This window comes from Haematobia irritans, chromosome 1, assembly GCF_050003625.1.
Source record: "Haematobia irritans isolate KBUSLIRL chromosome 1, ASM5000362v1, whole genome shotgun sequence".
Taxonomy (NCBI): Eukaryota; Metazoa; Arthropoda; class Insecta; order Diptera; family Muscidae; genus Haematobia; species Haematobia irritans.
Window position 1 is genome coordinate 1510801 of NC_134397.1, and position 17830 is coordinate 1528630.

Consider the following 17830-nt stretch of genomic DNA (forward strand, 5'->3'; position numbering starts at 1 on the left):
TAAACGTTAAATTGGAAAAAAGTAAGTTTTTAAAAAAATAATCTAATAAATAAAAAATAACCTAAAATAAACTAATCTAAAAGATGTTAATTTTTATGCAACCCACATATGTGAAATTTAGTATCAGCCAGAGATGGTCTGTATCAAACTTTTTTAGGTTTGCGACTGTCGCAAAGTTGTAAACGTCGTAAACGTCACATACGTGTCGTAAATGTAGGAAAAGTAACAAAAGTCGCAAACTCAAAATACTTCAGTCGCGTCAGCTAGGCAGCAAATTCGATGATATCCAAGACGATGGTATGTGCGAAGAGAAGGTTTTAGTCCCCACATTTTCCCTATTGCCTTTTGCACGAGTACAGGGTAACCGTGGATTTTCTCATCCTTTCTTAGCTTTAAGTTCAGTCTCCTGTCCAATATATCCCCAAGGTATTTTGCACACTCACCAACGGGAATTTCGATACCACGTAAGAAAATAGGCTTGACGGTGGAAAAACTTTCACAAATTTCTGCAGAAACTCACAGCGAATGCTGTCATGCTAAATTAAAAAATGTTCAGGATTTCTTCTATTCAAAATTAGGTTTTCTACAGTAGGTTTACGACTTTTGCGACATACGTATTATACCGTCGCAAATGTATGTCGCAAAAGTCACAGTTTGTGACAGGCCAACCCTGGTATCAGCTTAACGATGATTTTTTTCTGTGTACCCACCAGTTAGTTGTTATAACATTTCTACATCTTTAGGTCGATTTTTGTGAGTTTAAATGAATTTGAAATGCAAATGACTTTCATAGGTGTATCACAGGGAGGGTTAGCATACCCGCCTTGCACACATAGAGACGCGGGTTCAAACCCAGTTTCGACCGAACACCAACAAGTTTTTCAGCGATGGATTATCCCGTCTCAGTAATACTGGTGATATTCCTGAGTGTTTCAAAGCTTTTCTAAGTGGTTTCACAACCGTTCAGACTCGGCTATAAAAAGTAGGTCCCTTGTCATTGAGCTAAACATAAAATCGGGCAGCACTCAGTGATAAGAGAGAAATTCGCCGCTGTGGTATCACAATGGACTGAATAGTCCAAGTGAGCCTGAAATATCGGACTGCTTTTTTTACTTTTAAAATAAATTATTATCCGCTTCATGGTATAACTGCAACAAAATTGAAATTTCGTTTGGAAGGAAAGAACTATTTTTTGTATGTGTACACCCAGAAAAAAGGGGCTCTAATGCCAACTGAACTTTATTTTAGTTCATGAAGATTAGTTGATTTTAGTTAAATTTTGCACAATATGAGTAAATGCTCCTTATTTGAATAATTTTTTCCTAACTTTAATGGCGAAGCACAATATGAGTAAATGCTCCTTATTTGAATAATTTTTTCCTAACTTTAATGGCGTGAACTAAAAATATGAAAAAAAGTTGTATACAAATATAGTGCACAATTTTACTACAAAATAAAAAAGTTCATATTTTCCTAAAATGGCAGAAGTTTGCTTAAATTGAGTTCATAAGTCTCTGAAATGGGTAAATTTTACTAAAATTGTACCTGTTTTGAACTTCGTACAGCGCTAAAGACATTTTACCAATTTTTAAATCCAATTTTTTCTTTCAATATATGAAATTTTCTTAAACAACAGAAAAAAATTAATTATTTAAAACAAAATTTCTTCAGTTTGACAAAAAGTATTGTATAAATCCTGACTGGATTGAAGTTTGAGCTAAAGCCTCAATGGAAAACTAATGTTTCGAAACTTCATAAATTAATTAAGGAACTTAGGTCCCAATATATTATATTTGATGCTGGAACTTAGGTTCCTTCTCTTGAGTGAGCACTAACCAAGTGTTACACAATTACTTACATTGAGAAATGTAATAAATGCCTTACAGATATAACAAAATGTTTGGTTTATGGGTAGATGAACAAGAGTTATTTTATTTTTCTATAATAGGTGTGACTGCTTTGACTGCTGAATCCAGAAAGAGGGAGAATTAACTTTATAACATGGGAAGGCAAACTCGTAGGAAAAGGAATACAAAATTGTGGAGTTGCCATCAGATCTATTTTTCTTTTGTTTTTTCTTCTTTATCCTATTACAATTCATATTTTAATCTAGTACAATTCAATTCTATTACTACGTAACGGATAGCTTACACCTAATAAATTCAAAGTATTTTAATTTGATTTAATTTCATTTAAAGATAATTCATTTCATACAAAACTCCATTAAACATCCTCCCGGCCTTGGCCAGACAGGCCAATTATTTATTGTTCGAGGGCATCTTTTAATCGCTGCAGTGCTTCCATGGCGGTCCTCAAAATTTCACGACGTGGGGAGGTTCTTGACACTCGAGTTCCTTTTCGTTTCACGTCAACTAGTCGCATCTGTCTATTCTGTTTTACCTTAACATTGTCGCGAATCCGTTGGCGATCTATTGCTTCTCGTAGAATATTTTCTTGGACACGACGGCTTGTGATGAGGTGTCTTACATCAGAATGAACACGTCCTCTTTCTATTTCATCCAACGTCACTCGAGGAAGTGCGGCAATGTGCAGTAGAGTGTGATGTTCCTCTCTGCAATGTCGACAGGCAATTTCAGAGGTGCATTCGTATGTCCGGTGAGAACGAGCCAGGCAATTTACGCAATATCCGAGTCTCCTAACTTCCCTACGGCGACTTCCGACATCCATGTTGAGAAATTGTCTGCAAAACCGGAGTGGATGATAACGCTTGCAGAGAAGACATTGATGAATATTGCTAGGGGCCCTGTGAAAATAAGTAAAATTAAGTTTTTTTTTTTTTTTTTTTTTTTAAGAGAAAGAAGACAATGACCAGAATACCAACGACACTTTTGATTTTGAAACGAGAGAGGGAACCGTATACTAGGAATGTTGTAAAAAATAAGAGAAATTAGGATTGAGTGAAAAGGGGACATAATTTAGTAATATCGCGTGTTATGGGTCCACGGGCAGTACGAACGTCTACAATCCTCACAAATCCATCAGAACTTGGGTGAGTCTTAGTTACTCTGCCGAGCCTCCAGTCACAGGGCGGCATCTGGTCATCTTTTATCACCACCAGTTGTCCGATTTTAATGTTTTCTTGAGGGGTTTGCCACTTATATCGTTTTTGTAGCTCTTTCAGGTATTCATCTTTCCAGCGTCTGGCAAATAAGTGTTGCTGAACTTTTAAACGTTCCCAGCGATCGGGAAAGGATAAGTTGTCTGGCAAATTCTCCGGAAAGGCCACGAGTGGTGCACCTTTTAAAAAGTGGCCTGGTGTTAACGCCAAAAGATCTGTTGAATTTTCGGTGATTGGAGATAGAGGGCGTGAGTTCAGGACAGCCTCGATTCGAGTGAGGAGAGTTATGAATTCCTCAAAATTGTACTTAGTATTCTGGGTTACTTTCTTGAAATGCATTTTGAATGATTTAACCCCAGCTTCCCACAAGCCACCCATGTGGGGGGCATTTGGAGGTAAAAAAGTCCATTGCATACCTTGAGGGATATATTTTGTGTTAACATCTTGAGCGGCTGTTTTGATGAATTGAGCGAATTCATATCGAAGAGTTCTTTCAGCTCCAACAAAGTTTGTTCCATTATCAGACATAATTTTCTTTGGAAGTCCTCGTCTACTGACAAATCTTGTGAAAGCGGCGAGAAATGATTCGGTGGATAAACTTGAGCAAAGTTCCAAATGAATCGCTTTGGTGCTAAAGCATACGAAAACGCAGACATATCCCTTTTGGTATGGAGCCTGCCTTATGGTTGAAGTTTTAATTGAAAAAGGTCCCGCAAAATCGAGGCCCGTGTATGTAAAGGGTAATGAAAAAGAGCTTCTTTCTAAGGGAAGCGCGGCCATTATCTGATTTTTTACCGTTTGCTTGTAGATAGTGCATATTTTACAGCTACGTATATAGTTTTTGACAGCAGATCGGAGTCTAGAGATATAGAATTCCGCGCGAATAGTCCTCATCATTAAACTGTTTTCCGCGTGCAGTAGAAGTTCGTGGATGAACTTAATAAGTAACTTGCAATAATGAGATTTGACTGGAAGTATAATTGGATGACGTTCGTGATAAGGGAGATTAGAGTTTGCTAAACGGCCGTTCGTTCGAATAAGTTTTTGGTCATCCAGAAACGGGTTTAGGGTATACAGAGAGCTTCTTTTGTGTACGGATCGTGATGCCTCGAGCAATCGGTATTCTTTTGTATAATAGCATTGTTGAGTTAAACGAATAAGATTATTTTTCACTTCCACAAACTCAGTATTAGAAATATCCAATGATGTAGGCCGGGGCTTTTTCTTCAAACAATTATAAAAACGGATGATATAAGCAATGACTCTTACCGCCCGATCCCATCTTGAAAACCGTTTTAAAATTTCATCATCTGCTTCTACCAGGTGATGGGTCTCGATTTTCCGAGTTTCTGGGAGGGTTTCCTCGTTGACCCGAGATTTTGGCCAATCCTCTGGATTTTGACGCAACCAATGTGGGCCGTGCCACCACAAAGAATTATCTATTAAATCTTCTGCGTAACATCCTCGAGATCCGAGGTCTGCAGGATTATCGCCAGACCTCACATGTCGCCAAGAACAATTGCCAACATTTCTTATAATCTTAGCAACTCGATTCGCTACATACGTCTTCCAAGTACATGGTGGTTTCGTTAACCAAGAAATAGTAATAGAAGAATCACACCAAAGATAAAGTTCAATATTCTTAAGGGACAGTTCTGACAAAACATGTTTGGTGAGTTGAGATAATAACACAGCACCGCAAAGTTCCAATCTTGGGAGACTAACAGGGTAGAGGGGGGCAACCTTTGTTTTAGACACGAGTAAATGTGACTGTACTGCATTTACACAGTCTATTCGGAGATAAATGGCAGCGCAATATGCTTTCTCGGAAGCATCGCAAAACCCATGTACCTGTACGTTGTACGAAGGACTGAAGGCAACCCATCGGGGGATCGATATACGAGAAATTTGGTTGAGACTTCTGACAAACTTATTCCATTGGTGTAAAATCTCCGGTCGCACATTTTCATCCCACTTTGTGCCCTCCACCCAAAGCTGTTGGAGCATGATTTTGGCAGTGATGATAATGGGAGAAATCCACCCTGCGGGGTCAAACAGTTTTGACACATTAGAGAGTATTTTACGTTTAGTAATAGCGATAGGAATATCAAATGGATCGATACGATACGAGAACCTATCTTCCAACGCATTCCATTGTATACCGAGGGTTTTTGTATTGCTTGTTTCATGAAATTTGAGAAATTTTGAGTCTAAAGTGTTTTCTGAAGGGACGGATGAAAGAATGGGGCCATAATTTGCGGTTATTTTCTTAAGAGGAAAACCACCGGTTTTGAGCATAGCAATTAATTGTGCAAGAGCTTCAATGGCGGACTCGGAATCATGTGCACCTGATAGAATATCGTCAACATAAGTATCATTCGTAAGAATTTGAGCAGCATATGGGAAATCACTAGCCGAATCTTTAGCGAGTTGCATTAGAGTTCGAATAGCAAGATAGGGAGCACAGTTGACACCAAATGTAACTGTTTTCAGTGCATAATCATTTATAGGACTATTAGGGAGCCGTCGGAACAGAATTCGTTGATAATTGATGTCTTCCTGGTGCACTAAAATCTGTCGGTACATTTTCTCTATGTCGCCGGTAAAAACATATTTATAAAGACGCCAGCGTAAAATTAATGCCATTAAATCGGTTTGGAGTGTGGGGCCTACGTGCAATATATCGTTAAGAGATTTCCCTGAACTAGTTTTCCTTGAAGCATTGAAGACCACGCGGACCTTGGTGCTCGTGCGCTCTGGCTTCACTACCGCGTGATGCGGTAAATAAAAAGATCTAACCGAACCATTCTCGTTTAGTTCCTTGGAAGAGACCAATTGCATATGGTCAAGAGTCGAGTACTCTTCTAAAACATCATGATACGCCTTCCCGAGACCAGGATCTTTTTTCAAGGAATTTTCCATCCTAATATACTGCGTGAGTGCGTTAGACCTTGATCGTCCCAATGGGGACTCTATTTCAAAATTCTCTTTAAAGGGGAGTCGTACCACATACCGTCCATCTGCGTTTCGTGTAGTGGTTCTCTGGTAAAGACTCTCGCAGTATTCGTCGGAAGCCGAAAGAGGACCCTTGTCGACCATCTCTTCCTGCTCCCAAAATCTCCTCAACTGTTCACTGATCGGATCACTTATCATCTCAATTGTCTGTATAGAAAAGGAGGTAATCGATGGAACCGTGACAGGTCCGCTTATAACCCAACCAAAGATAGTCGACTGAGCAATTAAAGATCCGCAAATGTTCCTAACTCCATTTAGCAATATTTGCGGAATGACATCACTACCGAGTAACAGATCAACGGTTCCTGGAGTATGAAAATCGGGATCTGCCAAATTCAGATCATTCAAATCAGCTGAAGATAATTCGGTACTAGGTACAAAAAAATTGGGTAAGAGACGAGTGATTCTCGGGACCACAATTGCATCAATTATCACATTACGGTTGTAGATAGTTGAACAGAGCGATATAGAGCACAAAGAATTCGAATTGGCAACAACTTGACCACCCATTCCGTGAATCCGAAAGCTTCTACGTTGAGTCGGAAGCAACAATTTCTGTTGGAGATTTTTCGAAATAAAAGTCTTCTCCGACCCCTGGTCCAAAAAAGCACGAGCCCTAAAAAGGTCACCATTATGGGTTAAAGTAACCATGGCTGTCGGTAAGATAGTGTCATTCCGGGAGGAATTGGAGGTATATGATGAAAAATGCGAAGAAGTATAAGAAATGGGTACTTGTTCAGCCGTCTGGGACGATGACTGTGCCTCTAGTGTTGAAGGCTGGCCATCGGTTTCTAAAACTGTAGTATTACAAGATTGTGGGGATTGATTCGAGGCGCTAGCTCGAGATTTCTTGTTCTTAAAGTGTAACATGGTGTGATGGTTCCTTTTACACTCCATGCAACCGACCTTGCTCTTGCAATCCTTCCTCAGATGTTTGTATGAGAGACAGTTCAAACACATACCGTTCTGAGATACGAAATTGTTCCGAGAGGTAGGGCTGAGATCGCGAAACTTGGCGCAATTTCTAAGGCTATGTGCCTCCTGGCTGCAAAGTTTACAAACAATGTCCGATTTACCTCCGGTATGAAAGGAATGAACCTCTGGTCGTTTACCACCACCCTTGGTCCCGTGTATACTATACAGCCGTTCTACGACTTCATACCGATCGCATAAAAATCTGTCCATTTCCGTCCAGGTTGGCAACTCCTTGTGTGACTTCAGGGACTGCTCCCAGAGAGACAAGGTTTCATGAGGTAATTTACTAGAGCACAAGTGTACTAATATTGGATCCCAGTCCTTAGTAGAAATGTTATGTGTCTTTAGAGCCGCCAGACAATCATTTATGGTTGATTGAATTCTTTGAAGAGCCTCACTGCTCTCCACAGAAACAGACCTTAGGTTCAAGAGAATCCTTAACTGATTGTCTACAAGTATTCTCCTGTTCTCATACCTACTTCGAAGGGCCTCCCACGCCAACTCAAAATTCTCACCACACAGCTGATATTTTCGAACAATACCAGCCGCATGACCCTTCACCTTGAGACGGAGATGATAAAGTTTCTGCACGGGAGATAATTTGGGGTGATTTATGTATACCGCAGTAAACATATCTCGAAATGAGGGCCATTCCTCATATCCACCCTGAAAATCTTCGGTGTCGCACGGAGGCACTTTGATACAACTAAAATTCGAAGAAGGGTCTGAAGGTTCAAAAGATACTGTTGCACGAGAAATGTCATGAGGTGGAACGAACGCCTTCTGCAAGTCCATCATTCTCGCCTTGCAATTGTGAAAACTTATGGTGCAAGTGCTGTACTTTTCCCTAGCCGAAGCCGCAAATTCCTCTGTCAGCTTTTCCCCTTTTGTGGTAAACAATTTCCTATATGTCAACTGAACATTTGTCCACCGTTCATGAAGGTCTTGTAGTGCAACTTGTAAAGAAGAGTCCGTATGTTCATTTCCCGGTCTGTTTTCGAAACCGGCGCAGAACATAATTAAATCATCCGTATCGAAGATGAAATCACCCTGTAGGCTTTCCATGGTGAGATTGGAGCAATCGAAGGTATAGTGGCAACCCGATATTTCAGGATCACTTAGACCATCCAGTCTGTTAAAAAATTACAAAGAAAAGAGCTTCCACCTGGTCACGTCCGAGTCTCGTACACGAGCAAACAAGTATCCCGAAATTTATTTCTGTTTCAGTTCCGTGGGAACAAGTACGAGATATCAAGATTTCCCTCAGTAAATATATCCAATATTCCGGAGTCTGTATTCGTTCTAGTTCCACAGGAACCAACGCAATACCACGTGCAAATTCAATTCAACTAATATACATATATAAATAGAGATTAATATGTGTTTCAGTTCCACGGGAACACATGCTATGAGAAATTGAAAATGCAAGAAAATGCAAATTTCATATAAAGTATACTTCAAAATATCTGTTGGTTTCAGGCAAAGCAAAAAGTAATTAATTGAATTCCAGCTATCTTTCCAGTATTCACTAAATGCTTTTGAAGTGACTATGAAAATATCTTCTAAAAATGTATCGACACATTCAATCAACCGAGTCGAAATCGTGTAAATATCGAGGAAATAGTACGATATAAATGAGAATCTGCAATATGAGATTTGTTGCAGAAAAGATTAAGTACAAAAAAGCTCGTATACCCAAGTTGGTCGTGAAATATTCCAAATGGTGATTACGTTCCCATAGTGTAGGTTGAAAAACAAGATAATATAGAACGTGTGAACATCCAAAACATTTTTCTTCTGGGAGAGGATAAATGTGACAGTTCCCCAGTCAAAACCAAAGTGAATTCACCGACACAGACATCTGACACAAATATCTACAAAGCTCATATTCGTGGAGAGTCAAGCAATGGTACCAGTCTTTCAACTACGCCTTTTCAAGGACATGCGGACTACAAACCCGTGTCACCAAAACTTCCGTCAATAGCCCGTCGGCGGATATACATATAATGAAAGTAAATAAGAGAAATATCCCCCAACTGATTAAATGAGCCTCAAATTTTTTCTTAACATTCGTGATTGGAGAATAAAATATTTCAAAGGGAACAAGATATTTAATAGGGGTTCATGTCTTTGATATATTCCCAATTCCATTAACAAAAAATGACACTAAGTAAATATACACCCTCCAATTTTTCGATTTCGGGTTAAACTCATATGAATCTCAAAACTCCAATTGGGGTTAGAAATTCTTCGTTGTCTGCTTATTTCACACAAAATTGCAGTATTGCATTCATATTTCATTAAAATTTTCTCATAAAAACCAAAACTTCCCAGTACAAGAGCTTGATCTTAATATTGTGCTTATAAAAGGAAATTCAACTCTTGATATGTGAGTTCACGTAATCAATTGAAGAAAATATCCTTTCAACAGAGTTCATAAAAGATAATTATGCGTATAATGAGTACATACAATATAGATGATACTGGTTTTAAGTCCATTCATTTCATAATGTATCGTATTATCAATATCGAAGTTATCCAATACTTTGTGTGTATGTGGTAACGATACAAATTTGTCATATGGATGCACGACCCTTAACAATCTCAATGAAAACAATGTATGTGTCTAGAATATAATGGTGTTCAAAGTCCCTAGTCTCTTGGACTGAATTTCTGATTGAATTTATTAACATAGGTCAACCTATTGGCTGATGGGTTCATGTAATCGCTAAATAAATATTTTTCATCACGACGCAAGCCGTTTCGTTTCATTGACCTTCCATTATATGGACTACTTTGTTATCCTTTTATTAACTGTCGTTAGTTCTTTTTAAATTCCGGTTTCGTTGAACTTCAAACCAACTAAACTACATATGAAAGGCAAAATGACTTACGTATAGTTCATCTTCGGATAATATTCAAAGTATCCGCGAGGTTCCAATCTGTACTCACTCCGAATTTTCACGGTCGTTTTTTCTTTAAATATACCAAATATGATGTCGTTCTAGCTTTACTGGGTGTCTCAGCTTAAAAACTTGCTAATCAGGTTCTATGAACTGGAAACTGGTGGTGACAAACTAAGAGCTTTGGTCGAAGAAACGATTTTCGATTTGGAGCATGAACTGGTGAAAATGATGAAATGTTGTTTATCGATGAAATGAGGGAAATGACTGTGGGTGAGTCTGATGCGGTCATGCAGTGGTGATGTTGTTGTTAAACATGTTAGATATCGGCCAGTAGAAAATAAATTTGAGTGGACCAATATCTGGGTCTAGAATTCATCTTAGGCTCATATGATTAAGGTGATTGCTTCCTTCGTATGTATCTACAAACCCAGATAATTATGTCGTCTTCAAAATATCCAATTAACTTGATTTCAATTTGGTCACAGCTTTCTTGGGCGTGTACCTAAAATAATTGAGAATTAACATCTACAACAGTAACAGTGAGGAGTGCGTTGGATCATGAGCAAAATGTCTTCAAATAAACGCCTTTTTTTGTCATCTATTTATGTGTTATACAAACCGGTACAAATATTATGAAAGCTACGATTTTGCTGTGTTGATTTACTTAAAACACGCTTCGCCACAAAGTTTTTATTGAGGACGATAAAAATTCCGGTATTCGTTACCATGCCAAGCTTGTAGGTATCATTAGCCGCAGACAACTTCCTACTTGAAGAAAACAACGAACGTTACAACCTTTTTTCCAACACTTAAAAGAAAATGCAACGTGGTTTATCGGGAAACGTGCAATAACCTTTTTTTCCAACAAATCCAGCCAACAACTTTTCGCAGCTTCACTGCGACGTATTTCTCATTCCCTAAATTTCAGACGGAATATATTTTTATATCAGAATATAATATTTTCTTCTCTCTTCTTATTTTTCTACTCCACCCAGATATTAACGCTATTATTTATATTTTTTCTTTCTATTCTCGATGAGGTTATCCAAAAATTTGCCGCTTTCTTGCCTTTTTTTTCTTTTTTGTCGTATGAGTTCGTAGTCGACAGCAACTATATCGGCGTTATTCTGACAGTCATTCACAGTAAACTTGCTGTTGCCAGATAGAATTGTACATTCAATTGGGAATATAATGAATTCATGTAAATTACATCTTCCTTTGTTTTTGTTTAAATAATAAATGTAATATATCCATAGAATGATTAACTGTGTAGGTTCGAAGGACCATGTATAAATCCTGACTGGATTGAAGTTTGAGCTAAAGCCTCAATGGAAAACTAATGTTTCGAAACTTCATAAATTAATTAAGGAACTTAGGTCCCAATATATTATATTTGATGCTGGAACTTAGGTTCCTTCTCTTGAGTGAGCACTAACCAAGTGTTACACAATTACTTACATTGAGAAATGTAATAAATGCCTTACAGATATAACAAAATGTTTGGTTTATGGGTAGATGAACAAGAGTTATTTTATTTTTCTATAATAGGTGTGACTGCTTTGACTGCTGAATCCAGAAAGAGGGAGAATTAACTTTATAACATGGGAAGGCAAACTCGTAGGAAAAGGAATACAAAATTGTGGAGTTGCCATCAGATCTATTTTTCTTTTGTTTTTTCTTCTTTATCCTATTACAATTCATATTTTAATCTAGTACAATTCAATTCTATTACTACGTAACGGATAGCTTACACCTAATAAATTCAAAGTATTTTAATTTGATTTAATTTCATTTAAAGATAATTCATTTCATACAAAACTCCATTAAACAAGTATTAACTTATTTATAACATGTTACAATTACAAAAACTATTTTAGTTAAAATTTTCTAAAATAAACCTACATTTTCTTCCAGGATGGGTTCACTTTTTTTTGGATGCAGTCATAACGAACGTATGTTTTTCTAAATGACATGTAGGAGAATAAACATTAGATTAACTATTGCTCTTAAGAGAAGAGAAATAATGGACCGAATAGTGTTAAGATAATAAGGCTGAATCATTTAGCGTTAGAAAAACATATTTTTGGTGTTTTTATCCGAGTCTAGGATCGATCTGATGACTTTGCGTGGATATATAAATTTACCTTTCATGTTATTTGTCTGTAACCATTGTAAATCGATTTTCAATTTCATTTTCTCAATATCTCCGAAGAATTTTCCACTGCCCTTTCTCCTTTTAGGAGGCAATAGAATTTGAATTGCAGATATATCCACTGCCCTTTCTTCTTTTGGGAGGCAATAGAATTTGAATTTCAGATAACCATTTTCAGATAACCGAACTAATCTTTTGTTTTACAAACTTAGTTTGGCCCCAAAAATTCAATGCTTTTATTGGGACTATGATGAGTTGGGCTTTGTTTGGCTTTGTCATCTGCCCGCAAATGGCAATTTAATTTGGACTTAAAAACGGCTGACTAATCGTTTAAGTTCCAAATCACTCAATCTTTTGGATGGAAAAGGAGATGGCTACCAGTCGTTCGCTAGGTAATCTCTGCTTTAAGCCAATCATACAAATCTGCTCTGCCACCGAGAACTATTAATCATTTGCAAAGGTTTCCATTTCGGTGATTTCTTGGCACGAAGCATGAGCACCAATGACCACAAGGACATTTCAAGTTATTAGTGTCTATGGGTGTGTGTGTGTGTGTGGGTATGCGTGTTAGTGTGTCTGAGTTTGGATGCGTGTATTCTCCCTTGTATAGAAGAATGTGTGTTCGAGTGTTGTTTTTGTTTGTTTTGCTCGTTTCCGTTTCCTGCCAGTCTTCTCAAAATGTCACAAATATGACTTATACAGAGCAAATACTAATGTAACTTACAGATACAACAACAATAAGAATAACACCATTCGAAACATACTACAATTTATCTTCGTTTCATATTCGTATTCACATTGGAGCATAGGGCCAAACAGCAAATAAAATTAAAATGAGAATAAAAGCAGACACAATAGAAATAGGCAACACCAATGGTTCAAACAAACAAAAAAGATTGGCAAACATTTAGACTTGGCCACACACATACGACCACACTTACACACAAGCGACACAAACAATATCCTGATGTGATTGAAAACCAGCAAACAAAGTTTGGAAAGCAAAAAAGAGCAAACCACACACACCCTTCTCAGAGACTTGATAGAAAGTCGTACATTGATTGCCAAAATATCAGAAATTGGAAAATTATTACTGCATCGTATGTTGATGATGATGATGGAGCACAAGGTACGAGAGGAGGAATTTCTCAATTTCTGCATAGATGTCGAGACACAAAGCAGATATACCGTTATGGTTTATGGGTAGACAGCATGACCATCCCAGGCAGACCGGCATCATCTGCATTCGATTTTTTAAAGTCGTATAAATATTATACTTGGCTGTAAGAAGCCATGAATACACACGCACACGCACATGCACACACACATACATATGCTTGTCTTGTATGCTTGCAAATAGAATTAATTAAAAATAGAAATTAGATTATATTTTGATATATGTCCACAAAGAGATTCAAAACTTTTTGTAGATTATCAAAGAATATTCACTGAAAGGATAATTTACTGATGTAAGGGATGTACAACGTTTTCTATTGTCCCTAAATGTTTTTTTCCTTTAACCCTTTCACTAATGTTAAAAACTTTAATTTTTCTTCTGTTTTTACTTGTACTAACAGCATGTTGAACAAAAATTGCCATTTTGAAAACCTACCTCAATTACTTCAAGAGCTATATGAGCTTGTTCTGAAAACTTGATTCTTTAATTGTGACCAAATGGTCTTACGAAAATAAGCGCTATTTGGCCTATAATCTTCCTCAAAGTGTGAGAAAAAATACAAAAAAGAAAACGAAAAAGTATCAGCTATAGTTTTTGTATGAATGTCAATTTACTAGAAACATACAGTAGAAACATTTTCTCAAATTTTCGTATTTTTCGTTTATTGCCAAAGATGTTTATAAAAATGTATTTTACACCTCATCAATACAGAAAATATTTATAGGTTATTTAGATTATATAAGAAAAAAAATAAATCGAAACTAAGTGGGAAAATAGAATTTGGTGTATTTTTCGAATGTCATTCTAAGTGGACATCGGTAGTGAAAGGGTTAAGAGGAAATAAAACTATTTAGAGTCTATCATCTCTACACTTGTGACAACCTCGGAATTTTGTATGACAGCTGACAGATTTATTAATTTTATTGTTTACAAACCTATAATTTCGATCGTGTGATTGCTTTATATTTGGCTGGAAAGCCACAAGTGGCTATCGTTAGAGCCCTCCAGAATTTAAATGAAAACCGTAATAACACCAGAAATGATCCGAAAAGTGACGGCCAGATTCAATAGACGTCCACGCCGTTATGGTAAAAAAAACATATCGTGTGCTGAACATATCGCGAGAACGGATGGAACACATATTGAAAAATAAGCTTACACAAGATCCAAGAATGAAAGTGCTTAGCCAAGTAGTTGCTTCGCTTGCACGAAAGTGGTTAGTTACAAAATTTGGTTTCTCCTATGAGAAACCATTTCAAATTGAGCAGTCTGTGAACAATCCAATTGATCGGGTTTACTTGCCATAGAGGGCAGTTGTAAATGTACACCTTCGATTGGCCATTAGAACTCAAACTTCGCCGATGGTAATGATCGTTACGGTGGCTCAGATGAAAAAATGTCCCAAAAACAGTATTGAAGCCCTGGGCAGACAAAAATTTTGGCGGCAGACCATGAATATTCCAACAGAATTCAGCACACATCAGCCAGGAGGAGGTTCCTCACTTGATTTCCTCCATGCAGTGGCTACTAAAAATCTCCGGATCGCAATCCATTGGACTTTTGCGCCTGGGGCATTTTGGAGAGTAAGGTTTGCACTAAAAATACTAAAGTGTTGGGAAAAATACCGCAGAGCCACCTTCATGTAGCGTATGAAGCCTTTGTCGGCCGTTTGATGGGAAAAATTCGTGCCAAACGTAGCTAATTCGAACAAATCAAAGCGGATTCTAAAATTTGGTATTTTTTTCCAATTTTTGCTTTTGAGCAATAAATATAATATTTTATCAGGTAAAATTGCCAACGTTGAAAGTCTGAGGGCGAAATTGGTCAAAATTTAATATTCAGTTTTTCGTTCAAAGGACAATAAATGACCATTTGTGTCAACATTATATTCTACATATCATGTAACTACGAACCGTTTATACACACAATTTGTTAACTTTCCAAAGCTAGCGTTTTTCCTCGCATTATGGAAAAATGAGCATGTATTACAAAGTATCTAGACAAAGTATCACATTCGAAATCGAAAAATTTTTTGAATTATCGGCAGCGATTAGAACATTTGATGGATGTGTTCTGTGATTTTTTGTCTTTTCAAATTTACAATAAAGTTTGCCGATCATTTAATTTCCTAGTTTTTACAAACTAATTTTAAGCGGTAGGTAGAACGATTTTCTAACAGAATGCCATCCCTAGTTATGAAATAACCAATGAATCGTACAACAGTTTTGGTAATCAGAGTCAATACCAATTCATCACTTCGAAAGTCCATACCAACACATCACTACCTAAGAAATCGTATGATGAATTTCCATAACCACACCTATTACCGAACTGTACGTACATATATGCTGTTATCCAGTTTGATGGCCAAATAAACATAATCCTATTTATTTGGGATGACCGACAATCACCAATTCCATTTCTAACAACGACCACACAATGACGCCAAAAATAACAAAGAGGATTTAAAAAGTTCATTAAATTGTTCCTTTTAATAGTTTTTTTCCTATTATTCCGCAAACAAGTTTCCAATGAGATTGCATGAAATGCAGACGACATTCCCAAACAATAAAAATAATTAAATATGGCAGTCGTCATGAGCTTCATGCTCTTTCCATTATTTGGTGTTTTTTCTCACATGTTTGGATGGCAAAAACGGATACTTGTAAAAGAGTGAACTACATTTCGAGTATTTTATTGGGGGATGTATGCAGCATCCATGATGACAATACAAAAGTTCGTTGAATCAACTGGGAAAGAGGAAAGGATGACGACGAATTCATTAATGAATATACGACCAAGGGTTCAAATGCTAACATCTCCCTCGGCAAACCACAACAGTAGTATCAAATGGGTCCTTGAATCGTGAAATTTAGTTTATGTAGACTAGCAGGTATTAGAGACAAGTATTAGAATGGGTTACATTTCCTATAACAAAGATTTATTAAATAAAAACCCCAGCCAGTAATGTAGAGTGAAGTGTAACGTCCTTTACTTTCTACTTTACTTCTTTGTTGAATACTAATTTAAGATATATGGACCCTGGACAAGTGATCGGATAAATAAAGCATTGTTAATAATAATTAAATTAATTAAAATCAAAATACTATTTACTTGCGCTTTCTTTAACTGTACAAAGATAACATGACAATAATCCAGTTTACTTTATACAAACAAATTTGTTTTTGAACGCACCATTCGAATAGAGCGAAATGTTTAATAGATTTGGTATTCGCAAAACAGAGCCCAAAAGCTTTTCGACTCAAGGTGCACCTACAAACTGTTGGGAGTTACTTCAAGTGTCCGTCTGTCTCTCAAAATACAGAAATGTAAGGAATTCTAATCTTATTCAATGTCAAACCAACGCGTTTATATGCACCAACACCTTGGTGACATTGTTAATATGTCTGCATGCGCATGGGAGACATGGGTTATTAGTTCAATCGGCCAAAGAGAAACATTTTGTGGTGGTGGTTTATCCCCTTCCTGCAATGCTGATGGCATTTCTGAGTGGTTCAAAGCTTCTCTAAGTGGTTGCACCATAAACCGAAATGACGTTCGAGCTCGAATATTAAAGGAGGTACCTTTCCATTGAAAAGCGAGAAGTTCAACACCAGTGAACCATCTCAATGGACTGAAAGTTTAAGTAAGCCAGGCTGCCCCTATACCTTACCTATGGTCTCGTGTGAGCACAACTAAGCGATCTCAGCGATGAGATCGGTTGATAGGACGGATTTCGACTTTCAACTGATACCACTTTTTATTTGTGTATGAAAGCTCACCTAAGAGTGTCTCATATTAGTGGAGAGAATACAAAAACGCTTGAATTCTATGCAATGCATGATTGCAATTTACTGGATATTGCACAGTGGTCTGGGTCAGTTCACTTCAGCACATTCATTCTGTTCAGTTTTTTTGTTATGTCTATTTTTAGCAGGCTACCATGGAAACCAAGAGCCTTTGGTTGCTTCGTGAGAGCTGTGTATTATAGAAGAACCACAAAAAAGCGCGAATTGCAATTCTAACGACACACCCACACGAATTGAGTCGGTTTGAATGGTGGTGACTGCTTTAGCCAGACACTCACATATATTTCGTATACGTTGGCTTGAATGTCTAGCAAAAACCCCGAACGAACAAGAGGATTGATGAAGAGAAAAAGATTCTTATGTCTTTTATGAATGAGTATGTATGGGTTTGGCGAAAGTGAGTGTGTGTGTGTGCGTGTAAGTGTAATTTTGCATACAAATGAACAGCAGTAAATTAAATGTCAGATGTCAACTTAAATGTGTTTTTATGTTGATGTACGTATGTGTATGTGTGTGTCTCTCTCTCTCTCTCTTTCTATGATTATTGTTGGCGATGAGAATGTGCGAGAATGAGTGTCTGTGCATTTTTGCGAAAATAGAATAAAGCCGCTCAAATAGAAAATACATCCTGGTTCATCTTCTTTTCATTACGATGTTCCGATTTTGTATATTTTTGTTCGGTTTGGTTTCCAGTTCCCTTAATGGAAATGCCTTTTG

General features: G+C 37.3%; 1 protein-coding gene across 5 annotated transcripts; it reads right to left on the minus strand.

Moving 5' to 3' along the window:
- Positions 1–1899: 1899 nt before the first annotated feature.
- Positions 1900–11798, minus strand: LOC142219955 (uncharacterized). Of its 5 annotated transcripts, none has more exons than XM_075288749.1 (4): positions 10829–11057; positions 10640–10740; positions 9964–10477; positions 1900–2764 (listed from the first exon to the last, which is right to left on the minus strand). In XM_075288749.1, the coding sequence occupies exons 3-4, from the start codon at positions 9972–9974 to the stop codon at positions 2263–2265; spliced, it is 513 nt and encodes a 170-aa protein (XP_075144864.1). In that variant the 5' UTR covers positions 9975–10477; positions 10640–10740; positions 10829–11057; the 3' UTR covers positions 1900–2262. The 5 variants fall into 5 exon arrangements, with proteins under 5 accessions (XP_075144864.1, XP_075144863.1, XP_075144866.1 ...); XM_075288748.1 differs by having other exon boundaries at positions 10595–10740; XM_075288751.1 differs by lacking the exons at positions 10640–10740; positions 10829–11057 and adding an exon at positions 11434–11798.
- Positions 11799–17830: the final 6032 nt, after the last annotated feature.